Genomic DNA, 19,625 nt, shown 5'->3' on the forward strand with positions numbered 1-19,625 from the left:
CATAGCTGAAAAGATCAGAGACTCACAGCCTGTGTCCCCCCGACACGCTTCTTCGATGGCTGCGGAGACCCCCCATACTCTCTGGAGACCTGCTTCCGAACTTCAGATGCCACAGTCCTGTAATAGGAAACAGACGCTCATCATCATCATCTACAGCGATAAATCAGGATTATGTGTGGTATCTATGCAGGGTCATGGTACGGTGAAATGTGGCTGCAGGCAGGGGATGGATCCAGGGCCCGGCCTCAGGTCTCCATCCACTGTGCCACTCGTCTCATGCAAGCTCCATAATCCTAACTCCTATCACTATATACAATATGACCTGTCTACCAGAAGATACCACGGTTATACCAGCTGTATAATTATATACAGAAGATGCCCAGGTTACAACAGCTGTACATGTATAACTATATACAAAGATGTCCAAGTTATAACAGCTGTGCATATCTTATTATAAATAGAAGATACCAGGTTATACCAGCTGTGCATATATTATTATAAATAGAAGATACCAGGTTATGCCAGCGTGCTCCATGGCACTGTGTATAAGACGCTTATATTTATATATAATTAGCAGGCAGGTTATTACAGACTCGTCATTTATAATTATTATTGTGGTCAGTCTATAGTCAGTCCTCCGTCTCCACCACATAAGAAAGTTTCGCTTTCACCCTTCACCAGGTGATTCACTGCCGCAGATTCTCCTACAGATCCGGCTCTTCCAGGTTTATATAAATCCTGACCGCCGTATAATTATAGATGCAGCTTTCTAGATTCTTTGCATTTTAATGTCTCATAGCTCATCAGTGATAAGTATGAGATCTGTACCGATCGCCAGTCTCGGGATGTAAGAGAATACTTTCCTTCACTTCCAGTAAGCAGAGAGTTGGCTCAGACAATCCTCTGTGAGCCAAATGCATCGGCAACACAACGCTTTCTCCTATCCAGATAGATTTTACCTGCGCTGATACACTGTAACAAACTATTATTTTTGCCGTTTATATAGGAATGTCTGAACTAGATCATGAAAAGGCCTCTCGCTACATGGTGCCCCCATTCACTGACAGCAAGCAGCGTTCTGATGGAGAATTGACCCATGAGAGATGTTAGAACGATTGTACTTTATTTACCTACGGCAGAACCGATTCTCCTTTAAACGTCGGCGATGCCGCACACAACAGATTGATAGCCCCCGTTGTGTGTGACGCACACAGGCAGGGAGGACGTCCGCACGCCCCGTCACCCACCGTGAGCTACTGACACACTTCCACTCATTATGCCCTCAGAGGAAGCGTGCACAAAAAGGGTCCGGAAAGTGGGGAGCTATAAAAGAGGACTTAATGGTATTACACGCCTCCCGCCCTGCAGGGCTTATCCGCTATTGTGAGGAAGCGAGACAGCCTGACAAGCGAGACATGCAGAGAACGAGAGGGATGGGACAGCGAGATGCCGAGAACAGTTAGACTCATTATTGCATTCCCACCTTTTTTTTGTAGCGTTTCGCCAATTTTTCACTTGCGCTTAATTTGGATTTTAAATTTGCACTTTTTTTTTTTTAATGTTCACTATTGTTAGAGTGTTTTTTTTATTTTCTGCCAATTCTTCAATTGCAACTTTTTTCTCTTTTTTTTTAAATATAAAAAGTGGTCACAAAACATTTGCGCAATGCACTCAAGTTATCCCTGCAGTGATTTCACATACATTTGATAGGATGCAAGACAAAAATAAAGGGCATGAGGTTTTTTTTTGTTGCAATAACATTATTAACCAAGTGCGCTATTTTGACAATTTTTTTTTTAAAAAGGTCAATGAAAACTACAAGACAAAAATATATATATTTATTTTTATTGTAAATTACAACATTGGGTCCATAGCGTTGGGTGGTGGATGCAAACAGACGCTCCGGCTCAGACAGACGCTCCGATTTAGTAGACTGTATCACACGCAATGATTTTATATACGGCAGTTCAAAGACAAGATAGGCACTCCGATAGTATAAAGTATCACACATGATGGGATTAGATACAGTGTGGCGCCCCTGAGGGTTCAGTCGCCACAGAGGTACTGCACCTCACCCAGAGGTGTGGCATCTCCTTCTCTCAGGTAAGGAGGGAGTGCTGCCCGGAACCCCAACACCCACATTCAACACTACACTGCTCCAGGCCGGCTGGAAGGACATTATGCACTTCTTCTGCTGCCCTGTCCCTGGCGGGAGTGGGGGGATCCAAAGAGAGGGGGAACCAGTAGTGGGTGTGGGTGGAGGAAGTAGAGTACGGGAGCACCATCATAGGAGGTATATAAAAGGGAAGCCATCTTAGGGTGGCAGAACAGAATGAGCAGTCAGTGAATAAGTGAGTGAGCAGTAAGGAGGGGAGCAGAGTCTCGTTAGGAGCTCTGCTCCACAAGTGGGGCCTAGTGATAGAGGCCCAGGAGAGGAGCAGAGGAGGAAGGCTCCGTTCTATAGAAGGGATCCCAGGGGGTACGGTGAGTGCAGGACGGCACCCGTATGCCCCGAATCTGCCAGGTGTCAGAGGGATCAGGCCGCAAGAAGGGGACCGGCCCCTGGACCAGCCGTGTTACTCCAGGTCTCGGCTGGAAAAACCGGAGGCTTCTGACTTTTATGGTGCAGTTGCCACAGCCTCATCTTAGTCACCGTGAGGGTCAAGTAGGTCCGGGAACTCCAAGTTGCACCGAGGGACTTCAGAGCACCCGAGAGGGACTGTGTATGGGGAAGCGCAGGGCAGGAGGGAGAAGACCCAGCGTGAGAAGTCGGTCTAGTGAGGAACATAAGAAAGCGGGGCTCCGTCAAGTGCTCCTGACCTGAGGAAGAGCTGAACCCCTGTTCTGGTAGACGCAGCGCGACGTGGGAGGCTGACAGCCGCGCAGTGTACCTGTGGAACTTACATGAGGACTGAGTAAAAACTCGGATGACTGCACTGCACTGCCTCCGTCAATTATTTCAGCTGCGCCATCTCTCCCTCTCCACTACAACGCTCAGCATCACCACCATCTGCTCCTACACTGTCCCGGGGATCGCTCCGCCTGTAGGGAGCAGAAACATCCCAGCTGCCATCCCATCACCCCCGGAGGACTGCAGCAGCGCTGGTAATCCTTACCAGGTACCACAGGTGGAGTCACGAACACTTCCTAAAACTACAAACCCCATATAAATAACATTCCCCTTTTTGATGACCGCCCTGGGCCACGGACCGGGCCAGCCGCCGTGACATATCCCTTTTCTCAGCGTCCACCGGCCCGGCACCGAGTACCCCATTGCCCCGGGGGCGCGTCAACACCATTTTAAATGACACAGTAGGATTACAGCTCAGCAGTTAGTAACACAAATGGAATAAGAAAGTCCGGCGCAGCAGACGGTATCCGATACGATACTGGTTTAGAGACAGCGATACACGTGAGATTAAGTACACTGGTTGGGAGAAATGATAGGCTGAGATATGCCAAATCAAATCTAACATAGGCTTAAATACTCTGATTCAGTAGACAGTACAATAAACAATGGTATTACATAGTCTGATGGCGTGGATACCGGCTTAGATACACTGGCCCAGCAAATAGTATTACACACGATAGAGTTGGACACAGCAGACAGTACCACCCATTTTATGTGCAGATGCAGGAACAATTACAGATCTGCATTTATAACATACATCACTTACTATACCTGTACGGTACAGCGCGTTACCAGGAAAAAGTATTCAGGCGAACTAGAAAAATGTAATTTGTTCAATGGCCGACGCAATAGCTAAAAGGGTAGGGGGCTACAACATGACAACACCAACAGAATTGAGAAAAAATACTGACCGAATACTGATAGTGGGGCCGTGGCCTTAGGTTGAGGATTGCAATTCCTACTTCTGAGAGACCTAATGTCTATTAGGGTGTGTTCACACTGCATCCTTTCCCTGCGGTCGAAAAGGTCTGTTTTTCATGCAATTCCTGAAACCTCTTCTGCATCTTTTTTTCTGGAGTTTTACAAACCTAAAGTTTTCTTTGCAGTTTTTTGCTCGTTTCTTGAACGCTTTTTCAAGCCTGAAGTGGTTCTCATTCAGCAGAGTTCAATAGGTCATGAAAATAAATATGGAAATTGAGCGTCTTATTGAAATGAACTGGTCTCTATTCTGCACATGTCTTCACAAACACGACCATTAAGGAGTCAGATATTGGTGATTACCTCCATCCATGGTTCTGCCAACATCTTCCGGTCATCTACATAGACCCAGGCAGTCTTATCCCCTGTAGGATACAACTTCTGGTGGAGTGATCGTTTCATGATTTGGTCAACGATCTACTTTGGTGTTGAAGACTTAATCACTAGGTTCAGCTTTGGGCTCCTTCTTCATGACCTGTTGTATTTCTGAGAGAAGAAGCTGGACCAGTTGATACCAAACCTCCGATCGTCCATGTTCCCCAGTTCTCCCAGTATTGTTTTCTGTAAAAACGAGTCATGAAGTCTTTCGAGTTCTTGATGTGTCCTATCATGTCATACTCTACTTCAGGACCAAGTCTGTCATGTCTGTCCGCCATTGTCATCTGGCACCACCCATGCCTGACATAAGGCACTCGTCCCAGGCCCATGTCATCCTCTAAGGCCAGGAGCTATACACGCCTCAACCCTACATTCAGACGGGATCAATCACCTCAGTCTACTATAATCCTGACGGCTTTAGTAAATCACAATGGCTTTGAGAAGATCAGCAGAAGTATGACACAGTCCCACAGGTCCATTTTGTAGGCAGAACAAGTATTTATTAGATGGTCAGAAATGTCTACGTCATGTTAGATACGGAGATGGTGGACAATGACGCAGGTTAGGCTATGTTTATTTCGTGAGGGGGCATACAGGTGGGTTGCACATCAACACGGCACGATTATCCGCTGCCATGTTAGAATTCAAGTGACCGTCAGCCATAATTTTGTATCGGGGCCAGAAAGCTTCAGTGCAGATCTCTGGTAGGAAGAGAAGGCCGGTCCCTATGAAGTAAAGTCTCCGACACCACGGACCGGCAGTGTATGACACAGCACAGAGCTCAGCCCATAGGTTATTTATGTGTATTTACACTATATACTCTGCCGCAGAGGCCCACGTAGCGCCAGAAGGCGCGTACAGTCACAAAGCCCATGAAATGACTATGGGGCCTCACAGATACAATGGACGGAGGGGAAGGGGCTGACAAGAAATATGTGCCCCCAAGAGAAGACACCACCCAGCCTTACTGCCAACGTATGTAGGGCTCGTACCTTTCAGTACCTGGCAAGGGAAGGGTGAAGCATATAAAAAAAAATAAAAGGGATGCCATCCGTTTTTTTGACGCATATATTGCAATTATCATAGTTTTTATACATCAAAAGTTAAAGAAAGTACACTATACAGACGTAAAACAAATATTTTAGATAAGTGTATGAAAATTGTCTGAATCCGGCCTTATACAGGGTCAGCCAACTGGATTTTTTTGTGTTTTTTTTTAATTTAAAATAAATCAAATGTCCCTCCTCTAGTTGCCAATACCCAGCGGATTTTGGAGCAGTTTTTATTTTTTTTCTGGGCCCCTCAATTCCAAAGTTATATCACCCTATCTCCACTTCCCGCAATAATGGTGCAAATTTTCTCTTCAACCATCTGGGCGTGTACCCTAGAACTCCTGTGTGGGCACGGATGTGGTTTGATTGGTCAGCATCCAAGGAGAAAAGACCAAGAAACAGTCGTGATGCCTATTATTACTGAGGGGCAAAGCTATTAAAACTGAGGGGCACAGAAGAAGGAAAAAAAAAAAATAACATGAAAAATTCCAGAATCATTGGAACAGCACCACTTGGAGGAGGCACTCCGTTTAAGGACTCATGCAGATGTCCGTGGAAATTGGGCCAAGCATGGACTGGCAGCGGCTATTCCGACCCGAGAATTAGACATATATGAAACAGTCACACTAGGATCGGGAGACCTGCGGTCAGTCTGTATGGATGTCTACATGAACCCCTAAGGCTATGATCCCACAATGAGTTTTTGACGCTGCATTTTTTTAAAAAAAAAATTAAAATATGCAAGTAACCTATTTTACTTAATGGGTGCAGAAAATCTGCAACATCAAAAACGCACCAATAGTTCACCGTGTGAACGTGTTCCCAAAATGAACTTTTGGTGCTTTTTTGACGCTGCGTGTTTTCCCTGCATTAAAAACCCAGTATCTTACAGTTCCAGCAAAGTGGATGGGATTTATAGAAATCTTGTGCCCACTGTGCTTCATTTAACGCCGCGTAAACTGATCTGATCTGCAGTGCGCGTTTCAAATCTGCAGCATGTCAATTTCTCTTGCGGGTGCGCTGAGTTTTCTGCGCAGATTTTCCCCATAGACTTGCATTAGATGCAGAAAACTAGCAAATAAAAAACACACGTGCGTTTTAAGTGTATTTCAGCGGAGGAAACACATAAAAAAATGCATGTAATCTGCACCCAAGTACAGCAATAAAGTTTTGTCAAAGCCAAATACCAGGAAGTATATAAAAAAAAACAAAAAAACTTTTTGGTTTATTATGCATTAAAAAAAAATTATATATTTATTTTTAGGCTTCTATAGGAAACTGGAAAAAATAATGGAATTGCGTTTGTAAGTGCAGAATCCGAGCGCTTAGCACGACATAAAAAAGCATAAAAAAATGCGTCTTGCTATTGGGCGTGTTGGTGCAGAAACCCCCCCCCCCCAGGATTTTCGCAAGTAGTAGCAAGGCTTAAGGCTGTGTAATACTATACCTCAGTCAGAAAGAAATGTCTTAAGTGGATTCTTAAATTTGTTCAAGATATCACACATGAAGTTATCGTACTCCTTTATTGTAACAGATAAGGGAGCACGTACTGTTATTATTTATCTACGTATTCAGACGCGGTGTGAGTGTGAGATATATATATATTTTTACACGTGGCTGCTTTTTGCAGTAAATCCACTTAAAAAAAAAAGTGAACACCCCCTAAGGCTTTATTGTTGCAATTTTCCAAACATCAATGCAAAGCACAAGGGTTTTTTTACTGTAATTTCTGGAGAGGGGAAAAGAAAAAAAAAAAGCAGTGTACCATGTGAACATATCCTAACATGTCAATTCTGAGGCGGACTCCTTCTTGGAGAGGGACACCCCAAACCTCCAAGGGTACTCCGCCATCTGGAATGAACCTTAGACACCTGTTTCCCAGATACCAAACCCTGCACTGGTATTTCTGGCAGTGAATGGGTTAACCGTGGCTGGAGCCGCTCCCTGTATTCACCTGTTCTGCTCTCCTGACATAGAGAACAGGTGTATCCCAAAACTGGGGCTTACACACCCCGTGTGTAGTAATCATACACAGAGCGCTTCCTGCGAGGCGGTGTCACCCTGTAGTGGGAGGGGCTTACTGTCACATAACTCTTTCCCGTCATCACCCTGTAGTGGGAGGTGCACACATCACTTTCCTGCCTGTATCACCCTAGTAGGGTGGAAGTAGCAGATTCCTTTGCTCCCTGATTGGGAAACAATCTTCCCCTGTGAATTTTCGCTTACACCCGTTCCCACACCGCTGTGTAACCCGGCCCCAGGCTACATGATGTACAGATCCCAATTCAATTAACCAAAACAATAAATCTCAGGAACCAAAACAAAAAAAAAATAAAAATAATTTAGCCCTCGTAGCCCACGGCAACCGGAGGCCATGTCTGATGCTACAAGATTAGGAAAGAACACAAGCGGAATTCTTATTGGTTGCTATGGGCAACAAGACCACATTGCTTCCCGCTAGATAGGGCCTTGTAGAGGCATCATAAGGAGGTCCGAAAACCTCCACAAGATAACATTAACGTACAGTATCATGGCCTAACCATAGGCTCAACCCAATAAACCAAGGACTACGTTCACATATTGCAGTCACAGTACAGTTTCTAATTTCAAAGGCAAAAAATAAATAAGGGTACAGCCAAAAAGTACGACTGAAGCCCCGCACACCTGTGGCAGGCCAAAAGTCACGCGATTAGGAAACTTAGTTGTGTGGCAATGGGCCATAGTGGTGCACAGGGTTTCGCCTGTCCGTAGCCAGCCACTAAGGCCACGTTCACACGTTCAGTATTTGTACTCCAAAATCAGGACTGGATGAAAAATGGAGAAGTGGTGACGTGTTTCTATTATAGCTTTCCTCTGATTGAACGTGGCCTAAAGGGCGATTTTTCACGTCCCACATTCACAGTCCGAGTATGGACTGCAATGTCCAGACCGGCCGCAGGTCTACTGATCTGAACTCCAGAACTTCATGAGTATATATGAGGCTGCAGAATTTGTGTCAGGAGACCCGCAGCATTTGTGTCAGGAGACCCGCGGCCGGTCCAGACATTGCAGTCCGTATTCGGACTGTGAATTTTGGATGTGTGAAACCGGCCTTGTGTATGTTAGTGAGAGGAGTCAAAAATCGCATTAAAAAAAAAAAAAAAAAAAAAAAAAAAAGAAAGAAACCTTGGGTCCTGATTTATTATTGAATCAGCACTTCTTTTTTTTTCTACCTTTTGCAATTTTTCACCTGTTTTATTCTTCTTCTAACTTGAGCCTTTTATTTTTTAAAGACTATGGCCCCAATTCATCAAGACCAGTGATTCTCTCGCAGGTCTTGATGAGGGGGCCAGTTGGAGCGGACGCTCAGGATTAAGAGGCGCAGGTCTCTTAATGAATCAGATAAGGCGCGCAGTGACGTGCGCCTCGCCACAACATTTACTGCAGCCCCAGCGGAAGTCAGATTTGTGGCGCAGAGAACGCTGCCACTAGTCATGAATTTGACGAGAGGAGGTCGCCGCGTCCTGTCCCAGCTCTGTCCACTTTATCAGAGCTGAGGCAAGAATGGCGTGAAAATGCCAAAGTTGCTTTTTATTGTATTATTTTGCACTCTCTTGTTGCTCCAAAAAAGACTTTTCAAAGCAAAAAAAAAATCTAGCAAAAAAGCTTAGATGAATCACCGCCTATATTACGTGTTTGCCTGAATCCATCAATTAAAGTCGCTAAATTTTTGTGTAACCGTACTCCAGTCCATCAGTAATTTTTGCAACACTTAGCGGAAAATGCGACTTTTTCCACTAACAAATCTCAAAAAAGGTTAAAACCAAGAATAACGAGCATTTTTGAAGGATCTGACGCAAAACGTCAATGAATAAAAGACAAAAAAAAAACCAAACATGCAAATGATGAGTGGGGTCCTTGTGCTTCTTGCAAAAATCAGGGCAAAACTACAAGATTGTGCGCCAATTACTAAAGTTGCTGCACCAATTTTAATAAATCTCTTAATTTGGCGCATCTGGTGTATTGAACCTACTCACTAATCCTAGACATTAGCACGCGCACTACGCCATTATGGCGTGTATATGGCGCTGATGGTCACACAGCACAACAGGTGGCGGCTTTATATTATGTATACAACATATAGGTGCAAGGTGCACGGCTCCATCCACATGTGTCACAGGCAATCACCAGCCGAAAAACACAACATTTTATTTCTCCCCTTACTCAGATTGTCCATTCCCGCAAATGGAGGGTACAAAAAGCCCTGGTCTGTAATTTCCCATACATTATGATCAGACTCGGAGTGACACGAGGCTGCGGAGCACAGCAGTACTGAGCACAGCCAGCTGCCGTCACCCGCACTCGGCACAATGCCGCTCTGTGCAATCAGACTGCTTCGCAAACAAAAAAACCCTAAATAGCATTACTCATGCCCGCCCGGTAACGACCCTCCGGATCACATCGGATATATGGACAATGTCATGAATAACAGTGGATTATCTCAGTAGTGGACATTCCTGGACAACGACAGATAAAGCAAAATATCATTACTTTTCCTGCCAAGTATTCAAATACATGGCGTAATGGGGGCTATCCTCCCCAAAGACTGGGCATATTTGATGCTAGGATACTCACCTAATGAAATTTTCACTGCTGACCACAACCCTCATTGAGGCCATGCCCAGTATTCCACAATTCGAAACCGAGGCTCCATCTACTGAAGTTTCCATCTAATAAGGTTTCGCCTGGAAAAAGGCTCCCCCAGGGGAATTTCAGAAATTTCATACAAAATTTCAGTTTATTGATGGACACTTTAACATGGTCTGGTAGCCACTTATGGTATCCGAGGCCCAAGCTGTAGCTTCTGCAATAAACGTAGGCAACAGCTCAGGTGTGAACAAAGCTTTAAAAAAGACCTGTCGCCAGATCAAAAGTGACCAGTTTTTGCTTTTATTCTATTCCTGACACTCTCAAGTATTTTGTGGTTTTGTTTTTCTTTTTAAATCCGCCATACGGCTTCAGAGATAAAAATGTTTTTTTTATTTAGTGCTAATTTTTATAGACTTTTAGAAGAGTGTGTGGCTCAATTATACACAGCAGTCTTAAGACACGCCCAAGAGGCTTATATATCCATGGTTACAACCACTCACCATGACAGTTAATGGTCATAACCATGGATACCTAACCTACTGCAATGCCCTGCACACGGTGAAAGCGACATAGTGAATCAGAAGAACTATACTACATTTCTAATTGAAGGTATTTGCTAATATTATCATTATTACTACTACTAATTGGGATAGGATCTTGGAGATGGAATATCCCTTTAAGGCTTTTTTTTTTTTTCTTCCCTCTCGTTAAAAATACACATCAACTCCACATTTGACCAGTGAACAACTGGTTCAACTGAACCAATAAAAAAAAAAAATATATATATATATATATATATATATATATATATATATATATATATATATATATATATATATATATATATATATGCCCTATAAACACAAGTTTTACTAAACTGATAACCCGTTGCTTTTGCAGCACAGCGGCGGCCATTTTATCTAATTAATAACAATGGAGAACTGCCGGCCGTCACCTGCTAACTAAAACTGCCTACAAAATGGCTTCCTGCAAGTGACAGGTGCAAGGATATCTCTCTGGGCAAATACCAGGCATCAGTTTCCAGGGTCATAGGTAAGGAAAAAAAGATAAAAAAAGTTATGAGGGGCACCAATAATGTAATTAAAATAACGAAGAGCAATGTATCATCTGCTAAATATCAGGGAGAAGATAACGGCCAGATAATGTAATAACATCCAATTACCGGTAACCATATTATCAGTCCTGCAATCTAAGTGATTTAATACCAGCGAAAAATTACATAGAAGAGTATAAACGGTCATAGAGAATGCCAGGTGAAACGTGGCGAAACCAGGAAAATGTCAGGGGCCACTGTACCCAGGCATCAATCCATGAGTGGGCTCAGAAGCTGTTATACACTTTGCACCCCCAAAAAAGGATAAAAATAGGGGATGGTGTCTCCTCACACCAAGCAGCTCAACGTAACAAGACTGCAGGGTCCCCACGGGCACTGTCATGGCAGCCAAGGGGCTACTGCAGACCTCCCCCATGTTTGTGGCCTGTGATTAATCTTCATGGACGTTAGGTAATTTAACAAGTTTAAAAAAATTCACATTGTCCACCTTTTTACACGACGTAATAAAAATCTAAAAACTAACAATCCCATAACGACGAATCAGGACCCTGGTCTGACGTCAACAGCCGAACCAGGCCAGTGCAGGCATCTCGGGATTACGAGGCCTCCGAGACAACATTATGACGTTCCCGAGGTGCCCAAGACGCCCGCACTGCCCTGGTTCGAGTGCCTTGATCCTGCGAATCTTTTTTTTTTTTTTTTTTGTTCAACTCGAAAGCATGAAATAGGGGTATTCCAACTAAAAATATTTAAAGGGGTTTCAAGCAGCACCTCTAATTTCATCAGACGCAGAGACGCTGACGCGCGCCAGGAAGGACAGTTGCCGAGGTAACCATATAGCAGCTGGCGGGTACTGTACACATGCACGATAACTATGGGGCTCCTGACTGTTGCCTTGACAACAGTCCCACCCAGAAAGCAACAGCTTATTCTTTCTGCTCCCTTTCTCCTCACTCGATGGCCACTTTGTATTGCCAGATGGCGGCCATGAGACCGCTTTTCCACTTGAGAACCACTGCCCACAAAACACCCCGTTAAACTAAATTATTGTTATATAGACAGTGAAATTCTTAAAAAGATGACATCACAGCACACCATGATGACATCACAGCATCAGTAAGCCCCGCCTACTTTCCCATTATTAGTATAAAAGTGATAAAAAATAAAATACAAGAACTTGTTATGGTCCAGCTGTTTGTAGCATGGGCACAGATTAGGGACCCACACAGCACCCAAATGATCACTAAGGATTGTATAATGCTCCAGTGGGGGGGCCGCTGTGAAGATAGGTGGTCCTGTCCTGACATTTACCCGAGCAGCCAGCTCGTATCACACTGCACAGATGCTGACACATTAAACCGGTTGCTCTGCATTTTACCAGAGACACTGGGAGGGAACTGAATATTTCCAGGTCACATTCTGAATAATTCACCATCTTACATCGACGCTAAGCCCAAAGCAAAGAGACCGAAAACAGATAAACACCAAGGACACAGCGAGTGATCTTCCCACAGAGGGGGGCAAAAAAGCTGGTCTCAAGAGCTAACGCTCAACAACAAAGTCCCAGAATTCTGACCCCAAGAGCTTACACTCTAAACAAGCAGTAATCATAAACATAGCTCACACTCTACTCGAAGCCATGACATGTCCCACATGAGCAGCTCCCACGAGAGGACAGTCCGTCTCTCACAGACCGATATGAGAGGAAGTGCGGCTCTCCCAACACAATAACAGGACGCGGGAGAGGGGAGGACGAAGGAAACGAGGGCCAAAAAAATACATATAGTGAGGGCGGGGGCACGAGGGGATGTGTGGAGAATACGGACTTAAAAATGATGAAAAGTGATTTTAAGTTTGTAAGTTATAATCACACCTTTGTATCAAAATCTTATTACAGTAACCCGGCTCCTGAGCGTCTTATTACCCCTGTAACCTCTTATTACAGTAACCCGGCTCCTGATCCTCTTATTACCCCTGTAACCTCTTATTACAGTAACCCGGCTCCTGATCTTCTTATTACCCCTGTAACCTCTTATTACAGTAACCCGGCTTCTGATCTACTTATTACCCCTGTAACCTCTTATTACAGTAACCCGGCTCCTGATCTTATTACCCCTGTAACCTCTTATTACAGTAACCCGGCTCCTGATCATCTTATTACCCCTGTAGCCTCTTATTACAGTAACCCGGCTCCTGATCCTCTTATTACCCCTGTAACCTCTTATTACAGTAACCCGGCTCCTGATCTTCTTATTACCCCTGTAACCTCTTATTACAGTAACCCGGCTCCTGATCTTCTTATTACCCCTGTAACCTCTTATTACAGTAACCCGGCTCCTGATCCTCTTATTACCCCTGTAACCTATTATTACAGTAACCCGGCTCCTGATCTTCTTATTACCCCTGTAACCTCTTATTACAGTAACCCGGCTCCTGATCATCTTATTACCCCTGTAGCCTCTTATTACAGTAACCCGGCTCCTGATCCTCTTATTACCCCTGTAGCCTCTTATTACAGTAACCCGGCTCCTGATCCTCTTATTACCCCTGTAACCTCTTATTACAGTAACCCGGCCCCTGATCCTTTTATTACCCCTGTAGCCTCTTATTACAGTAACCCAGCTCCTGAGCCTCTTATTACCCCTGTAACCTCTTAGTACAGTAACCCGGCTCCTGATCCTCTTATTACAGTAACCCGGCTCCTGATCCTCTTCCATCCTGGCTCCTTCTTGGACTCATCATCTTATTGCCCCTCAGTTTGTAGACAGACGGGCGGCCGGCAGCCATTGTTTGGCTCAGCTGTCTGAACAGATGGCGCGGCGGCAGCGTGGAGGATCTCAGATCCCTGTACTGTAGTCTGGTTGAATGAATTAGTGAAATGTTACACCCCGGACTGGAGCGACAGAGAGGAGCAGGGGGGTGCGGGACTATTATATCACAGGATGGCCCCCCCAATGTCCCGGGTGGGGGGGTCCTTGCTCTAAATTATCACATTTCCAATATTTCTCACTCGTTAATCAGTAATTAGCTCATGAATATTAATGAGCTGTACAGTCAGGGGCAGCTGTCACTTTAAGCTGTCCCCATACAGGGGTCCTTATACCAGATATGTGGCAGCTTTGTCCCTCCTTTATCACAGGGGTGAGAGATCGGAGCAGCCGAGGCCTCAAGAAAACAGCCAAGAAAGTTTCTAAAAATAACCGAACTCAAGAAAAAGAAAAAAAGGGGGCAGCGGGGGTCCGGAAAGGAGAGATAGTTAAAGGGGAGTTAGGATTTCTCATTGTAAGACCTCCGCTTGCTGTCAGAGAATAGTTATTATTCTTTCTATTCAGAGACTTCATCCTTCTCACAGCTGCAGGTTTGTTACAGTGGCATCCAGTCTCTTTCATTCTCCATCCTGGTTCTGGTTTGTCACAGTGTATCAGCGCAGGTGACATGTACGACTGACAGCTTCAGGTGGCAAAGAAAGTGACCATGACATCACTACAAGTCCCAGCATGCAGTGATCATGCAGCTGTCAGGGCATGCTGGAGGTTGTAGTTCCTCAGCACTGGTTGCGGAGCATGCCTGATTTGCATTGCCTACATAGATAACAGACACGATGGCAATGTCTGCAGCCCTGCCCCCCGGCCATTATAGGGTTATTACCATACACCTTGCGCTGCAGCCGCCCACTCCCCCCTCACCTGTTTATCTTCTGAGCGAAGGCCCTGCGATCCGCAGCCGCCGCCATCGCGTCCCTGACCACGACTCCAACAGCGACTGTACCGGCAGAACACCCGCAGGGCCGCCCATCACCCGCCCCATGACCGCCCACACTCTGCCCGCTCCGGTGTAAAGTCTACAGCGCGCTATATACAGGCGACACCGTGTGCTCATGCGGGGTACTGCAAGCTGTCAAGTATGCTTATTAATAGCACTCTAGCGTCCCCAAGTGGCGAACAGTGGTATCGCGCTCCTTTTTTTTTACTTAGCTTTTTTTTTTACTTTGCTTTTTTTTTTTCACTCTGCTGCCGCCCAGTGGATTTATGGTGTATTACTCCAGATTGCAAGTTGGTGCTCTGAGACACCTTGTGGTGATATTAGGTACTGTACTCATGAGGACACCTTGTGGTTAAATATGGTACAGCACACTGAGAAATGCTGGTCACAATGGAGTAGGAATCTCCAACTTTTCTTGCTTTGAGGCCACAGCCCCACTATCAGTATTTGGTCAGTATTTGGTCAGTATTTTTTCTCAGGAGTGGGAGACAAAACCAGGAGCGGGTGATAAATGCAGAATTGGTGACTTGTTTCTATTCTACCTTTTCTCTGATTGTTCCTCACCTGGTTTTGGCTCCCACTCCTGAGAAAAAATACTGACCGAATACTGACCACATACTGATAGTGGAGCCGTGGCCTAAGCCAAGAAATCTTAGACGCCCACTGTGAGCCTCTCTTGAAGGGGATAATATCATAACTGCCACCTTATAATGTAATAATGACGCAAATGCATCCTTATAAATTAATAATGTTGTGAACTCCCCCTTAAAAAGTAATAATGCCCAGAGTACCCCTTTATAAATTAATAATGCCACAAGTGCTTAATTTTAAAGTAATAAAGCTCTGAGTGTCACCTTACAAAGTGATAATGGGCCAAGTGCCCCCTAATAAAGTAATAATTCCCCCAGCGTGCCCCCTTAAAATGTAATAATTGCCCCTGCGTGCCCCACTTATACAGTAATAATGCTTCAAGTGTCCCCTTACTAAAGTAATAATGCCCTCAGAGTGCCCCCTAATAAAGTAATATTGGCCTGGAGTGCCCCCTTAATGAAGAAATAATAGCCCGGCGTGCCCCCCTTAATGAAGAAATAATGGCCCGGCGTGCCCCCCTTAATGAAGAAATAATGGCCCGGCGTGCCCCCTTTAATGAAGAAATAACGGCCCGCAGTGCCCCCCTTAATGAAGAACGAACGGCCCGCAGTGGCCCCCTTAATGAAGAACGAACGGCCCGCAGTGGCCCCCTTAATGAAGAACGAACGGCCCGCAGTGGCCCCCTTAATGAAGAACGAACGGCCCGCAGTGGCCCCCTTAATGAAGAACGAACGGCCCGCAGTGGCCCCCTTAATGAAGAACGAACGGCCCGCAGTGGCCCCCTTAATGAAGAACGAACGGCCCGCAGTGGCCCCCTTAATGAAGAACGAACGGCCCGCAGTGGCCCCCTTAATGAAGAACGAACGGCCCGCAGTGGCCCCCTTAATGAAGAACGAACGGCCCGCAGTGGCCCCCTTAATGAAGAACGAACGGCCCGCAGTGGCCCCCTTAATGAAGAACGAACGGCCCGCAGTGGCCCCCTTAATGAAGAACGAACGGCCCGCAGTGGCCCCCTTAATGAAGGACGAACGGCCCGCAGTGGCCCCCTTAATGAAGGACGAACGGCCCGCAGTGGCCCCCTTAATGAAGGACGAACGGCCCGCAGTGGCCCCCTTAATGAAGGACGAACGGCCCGCAGTGGCCCCCTTAATGAAGGACGAACGGCCCGCAGTGGCCCCCTTAATGAAGGACGAACGGCCCGCAGTGGCCCTCTTAATGAAGGACGAACGGCCCGCAGTGGCCCCCTTAATGAAGGACGAACGGCCCGCAGTGGCCCCCTTAATGAAGGACGAACGGCCCGCAGTGGCCCCCTTAATGAAGGACGAACGGCCCGCAGTGGCCCCCTTAATGAAGGACGAACGGCCCGCAGTGGCCCCCTTAATGAAGGACGAACGGCCCGCAGTGGCCCCCTTAATGAAGGACGAACGGCCCGCAGTGGCCCCCTTAATGAAGGACGAACGGCCCGCAGTGGCCCCCTTAATGAAGGACGAACGGCCCGCAGTGGCCCCCTTAATGAAGGACGAACGGCCCGCAGTGGCCCCCTTAATGAAGGACGAACGGCCCGCAGTGGCCCCCTTAATGAAGGACGAACGGCCCGCAGTGGCCCCCTTAATGAAGGACGAACGGCCCGCAGTGGCCCCCTTAATGAAGGACGAACGGCCCGCAGTGGCCCCCTTAATGAAGGACGAACGGCCCGCAGTGGCCCCCTTAATGAAGGACGAACGGCCCGCAGTGGCCCCCTTAATGAAGGACGAACGGCCCGCAGTGGCCCCCTTAATGAAGGACGAACGGCCCGCAGTGGCCCCCTTAATGAAGGACGAACGGCCCGCAGTGGCCCCCTTAATGAAGGACGAACGGCCCGCAGTGGCCCCCTTAATGAAGGACGAACGGCCCGCAGTGGCCCCCTTAATGAAGGACGAACGGCCCGCAGTGGCCCCCTTAATGAAGGACGAACGGCCCGCAGTGGCCCCCTTAATGAAGGACGAACGGCCCGCAGTGGCCCCCTTAATGAAGGACGAACGGCCCGCAGTGGCCCCCTTAATGAAGGACGAACGGCCCGCAGTGGCCCCCTTAATGAAGGACGAACGGCCCGCAGTGGCCCCCTTAATGAAGGACGAACGGCCCGCAGTGGCCCCCTTAATGAAGGACGAACGGCCCGCAGTGGCCCCCTTAATGAAGGACGAACGGCCCGCAGTGGCCCCCTTAATGAAGGACGAACGGCCCGCAGTGGCCCCCTTAATGAAGGACGAACGGCCCGCAGTGGCCCCCTTAATGAAGGACGAACGGCCCGCAGTGGCCCCCTTAATGAAGGACGAACGGCCCGCAGTGGCCCCCTTAATGAAGGACGAACGGCCCGCAGTGGCCCCCTTAATGAAGGACGAACGGCCCGCAGTGGCCCCCTTAATGAAGGACGAACGGCCCGCAGTGGCCCCCTTAATGAAGGACGAACGGCCCGCAGTGGCCCCCTTAATGAAGGACGAACGGCCCGCAGTGGCCCCCTTAATGAAGGACGAACGGCCCGCAGTGGCCCCCTTAATGAAGGACGAACGGCCCGCAGTGGCCCCCTTAATGAAGGACGAACGGCCCGCAGTGGCCCCCTTAATGAAGGACGAACGGCCCGCAGTGGCCCCCTTAATGAAGGACGAACGGCCCGCAGTGGCCCCCTTAATGAAGGACGAACGGCCCGCAGTGGCCCCCTTAATGAAGGACGAACGGCCCGCAGTGGCCCCCTTAATGAAGGACGAACGGCCCGCAGTGGCCCCCTTAATGAAGGACGAACGGCCCGCAGTGGCCCCCTTAATGAAGGACGAACGGCCCGCAGTGGCCCCCTTAATGAAGGACGAACGGCCCGCAGTGGCCCCCTTAATGAAGGACGAACGGCCCGCAGTGGCCCCCTTAATGAAGGACGAACGGCCCGCAGTGGCCCCCTTAATGAAGGACGAACGGCCCGCAGTGGCCCCCTTAATGAAGGACGAACGGCCCGCAGTGGCCCCCTTAATGAAGGACGAACGGCCCGCAGTGGCCCCCTTAATGAAGGACGAACGGCCCGCAGTGGCCCCCTTAATGAAGGACGAACGGCCCGCAGTGGCCCCCTTAATGAAGGACGAACGGCCCGCAGTGGCCCCCTTAATGAAGGACGAACGGCCCGCAGTGGCCCCCTTAATGAAGGACGAACGGCCCGCAGTGGCCCCCTTAATGAAGGACGAACGGCCCGCAGTGGCCCCCTTAATGAAGGACGAACGGCCCGCAGTGGCCCCCTTAATGAAGGACGAACGGCCCGCAGTGGCCCCCTTAATGAAGGACGAACGGCCCGCAGTGGCCCCCTTAATGAAGGACGAACGGCCCGCAGTGGCCCCCTTAATGAAGGACGAACGGCCCGCAGTGGCCCCCTTAATGAAGGACGAACGGCCCGCAGTGGCCCCCTTAATGAAGGACGAACGGCCCGCAGTGGCCCCCTTAATGAAGGACGAACGGCCCGCAGTGGCCCCCTTAATGAAGGACGAACGGCCCGCAGTGGCCCCCTTAATGAAGGACGAACGGCCCGCAGTGGCCCCCTTAATGAAGGACGAACGGCCCGCAGTGGCCCCCTTAATGAAGGACGAACGGCCCGCAGTGGCCCCCTTAATGAAGGACGAACGGCCCGCAGTGGCCCCCTTAATGAAGGACGAACGGCCCGCAGTGGCCCCCTTAATGAAGGACGAACGGCCCGCAGTGGCCCCCTTAATGAAGGACGAACGGCCCGCAGTGGCCCCCTTAATGAAGGACGAACGGCCCGCAGTGGCCCCCTTAATGAAGGACGAACGGCCCGCAGTGGCCCCCTTAATGAAGGACGAACGGCCCGCAGTGGCCCCCTTAATGAAGGACGAACGGCCCGCAGTGGCCCCCTTAATGAAGGACGAACGGCCCGCAGTGGCCCCCTTAATGAAGGACGAACGGCCCGCAGTGGCCCCCTTAATGAAGGACGAACGGCCCGCAGTGGCCCCCTTAATGAAGGACGAACGGCCCGCAGTGGCCCCCTTTATAATATTATAATGTGCAGTAAGAGAGTCATCCGATGTCGCGCTCTTCTAGTCACCTGACCACTGCTACCAATCACAGGAGTCAGCAGTCCTGTGACTTATGAGCGGAGCAGACATCACATCCCGAGCTGGCGCGAGCGGCATGCGCTGGATCCATGGGGGTGGTGAGCATGTCACCGTCTTTCATTTTTCTCCATGCCTTACATTTTGTTTTTCAATATCCGACAACC

The 19,625-nt window shown here is 48.1% G+C and overlaps 1 protein-coding gene across 7 annotated transcripts in view; it reads right to left on the reverse strand.

The window, feature by feature from the left end:
• DOCK6 (dedicator of cytokinesis 6) overlaps positions 1-14,867 on the reverse strand; it is a 54,021-nt gene extending 39,154 nt beyond the window's left edge. For 6 of the 7 annotated variants that reach the window (XM_073654230.1, XM_073654228.1, XM_073654227.1 and 3 more), the window contains exons 1-2: positions 14,710-14,867; positions 27-117 (exon numbers count right to left, since the gene is read on the reverse strand). In XM_073654230.1, coding sequence (XP_073510331.1) covers positions 27-117; positions 14,710-14,756 — 138 coding nt within the window. In that variant the 5' untranslated portion in view covers positions 14,757-14,867. Of the gene's footprint in view, positions 1-26; positions 118-12,647; positions 12,769-14,709 lie in introns of those variants that run through there. The other variant, XM_073654226.1, reaches the window with a different exon arrangement.
• Between the last annotated feature and the right edge of the window lie 4,758 nt (positions 14,868-19,625).

This window comes from Phyllobates terribilis, unplaced genomic scaffold (genome assembly GCF_046119375.1).
Source record: "Phyllobates terribilis strain yellow unplaced genomic scaffold, ASM4611937v1 Scaffold_11__3_contigs__length_659146591, whole genome shotgun sequence".
NCBI lineage: Eukaryota > Metazoa > Chordata > Amphibia > Anura > Dendrobatidae > Phyllobates > Phyllobates terribilis.